The 2,142-nt window shown below is 44.7% G+C and overlaps 1 protein-coding gene across 2 annotated transcripts in view; it reads right to left on the bottom strand.

Annotated features, from left to right (window-relative positions):
* PTPRO (protein tyrosine phosphatase, receptor type, O) overlaps nucleotides 1-2,142 on the bottom strand; it is a 283,195-nt gene that overhangs the window by 93,977 nt on the left and 187,076 nt on the right. For both annotated transcript variants that reach the window (XM_011990820.1, XM_011990821.1), the window contains exon 9: nucleotides 1,874-2,067. In XM_011990820.1, the coding sequence (XP_011846210.1) occupies nucleotides 1,874-2,067 (194 nt within the window). The remainder of the gene's footprint in view (nucleotides 1-1,873; nucleotides 2,068-2,142) is intronic.

The raw sequence follows: 2,142 nt of genomic DNA, 5'->3' as shown, positions 1-2,142 counted from the left end.
TAAAATGTGGGAAAGTTTGGAATTCCCTAGAGACTTGTTGAATGGCTTTGACCAAAATGCTGATAATGATATGGACAATGAAATCTTTAGGAACTGGAGCAAAGGTGATTCTTGTTATGTTTTAGCAAAGAGACTGGCAGCATTTTGTGCCTCCCTTAGGGATTTTGGAACTTTGAACTTAAGAGAGATGATTTAGGGTATCTGGCAGAATAAATTTCTAAGCAGCAAAGCATTCAAGAGGTGACTTGGTGCTGTTAAAGGCATTCAGTTTTAAAAGGTAAACAGAGCATAAAAGTTTGGAAAATTTGCAACTTGACAATGTGATAGAAAAGAAAATCCCATTTTCTGAGGAGAAATTCAAGTTGGCTGCAGAAATTTGAATAAATAATGAGGAGCTGAATGTTAATCCCCAAGACAATGGGGAAAATGTCTCCAGGTCAGGTTAGAGGTCTTCATGGAAGCCCCTCCCATCACAGGTCTGGAGGTCTGGGAAGAAAAAGTGGTTTCGTGGCCCAGGCCCAGGGTCCCTGTGCTGTGTGCAGCCTAGAGACTTGGTGCCCTGCATCCTAGCCATGGGTGAAAGGGGCCAACGTAGAGATCAGGTGGTGGCTTCAGAGGGTGCAAGCCCCAAGCCTTGGTAGCTTCCATGTGGTGTTGAGACTGTGGGTGCACAGGAGTCAAGAATTGAGGTTTGGGAACCTCCAGTTAGATTTCAGAAAATGTATGGAAACACTTGGATACCCAGGCAAAAGTTTGCTGCAGCGGGGCAGGGCCCTCATGGAGAACCTCTGCTAGGGCAACGTAGAAGGGAAACGTGGGGCCAGAGACCCCATACAGAGTCCCTACTGGGGTACTGCCTAGTGGAGCTGTGAGAAGAGGGCCGCCACCCTCCAGACCCCAGAATGGTAGACCCACTGACAGCTTGCACTGTGCACCTGGAAAAGCTGCAGACACTCGATGCCAGCCTGTGAATGCAGCCAGGAGTGGGGATATATGCTGCAAAGCCACAGGAGTGGAACTGCCCAAGACCATGGGAACCCACCTCTTGCATCAGCATGACCTGGATGTGAGACATGGAGTCAAAGGAGATCATTTTGGAGCTTTGAGATTTGACTGTCCCACTGGATTTTGGAGTTGCATAGGGCCTGTAGCCTCTTTGTTTTGGTCAATGTTTCCCATTTGGAACAGCTGTATCAATGCCTGTACCCCGAATGTATCTAGGAAGTAACTAACTTGGTTTTGATTTTACAGACTCATGAGCAGAAGGGACTTGCCTTGTCTCAGATGAGACTTTTGACTGTGCACTTTTGAGTTAATTAGTTAAGACTTTTCAGGACTGTTGGGAAGGCATGGTTGGTTGTGAAATGTGAGGACATGAGATTTGGGAGGGGCAAGGGGAAGAATACTATGGTTTGGTTGTGCTCCCACCCAAATCTTATCTTGAATTCCCACATATTGTGGGAGGGACCTTGTGGGAAGTAACTGAATGATGGGGGCATGTCTTTCCCATGCCATTGTTGTGATAGTGAGTAAGTCTCATGAGATCTGATGGTTATTATAAGACGGAGTTTTCCTGCACAAGCTCTCTTTGCTTGCTGCCGTCTGTATAAGATGTGACTTGCTGTTCCCTGCCTTCTGTCGTGATTGTGAGGCTTCCCCAGCCATGTGGAACTGTAAGTCCAATTAAACTTCTTTCTTTTGTAAATTGCTCAGTCGTGAGTGTTTCTTTATCAGCAATGTGAAAATGAACTAACACACTATGTATATTTACAAAATAATCAAATTTATAGATAATTTTTAAAAGATACATTTGGTACATAAAGGCTTGCCTGTTCCCATAGGAAAGAGAGACAGTTGGTTAAGGGAAGATTACCACAGATGCAGTTAAGGAGACAGTTGCTGCTATTTCATAGTAGGTTGTCCACTCCGATGTCATTGTAGCAGGGTTGAAATAAAACATTTCAACCACGTATTTTCTGAACACGCCTAAATAAGGTCTGGTCCAGCTCAGAACCACTGCCGTAGGACCCAAGGGATAGAGCATTAAATCCTTTATTCCTGTGGGAACTAAAAAGAAGAGAGGAAGGGGGTAGAAAAATAAAGTTAAGAAGGAATGTTTACTGTCTTAGCAATGGCCTCAAA

The sequence above is a fragment of the Mandrillus leucophaeus genome, unplaced genomic scaffold, assembly GCF_000951045.1.
Source record: "Mandrillus leucophaeus isolate KB7577 unplaced genomic scaffold, Mleu.le_1.0 Scaffold383, whole genome shotgun sequence".
Lineage (NCBI taxonomy): Eukaryota > Metazoa > Chordata > Mammalia > Primates > Cercopithecidae > Mandrillus > Mandrillus leucophaeus.
This window is presented reverse-complemented; position numbering and strand designations above follow the sequence as displayed.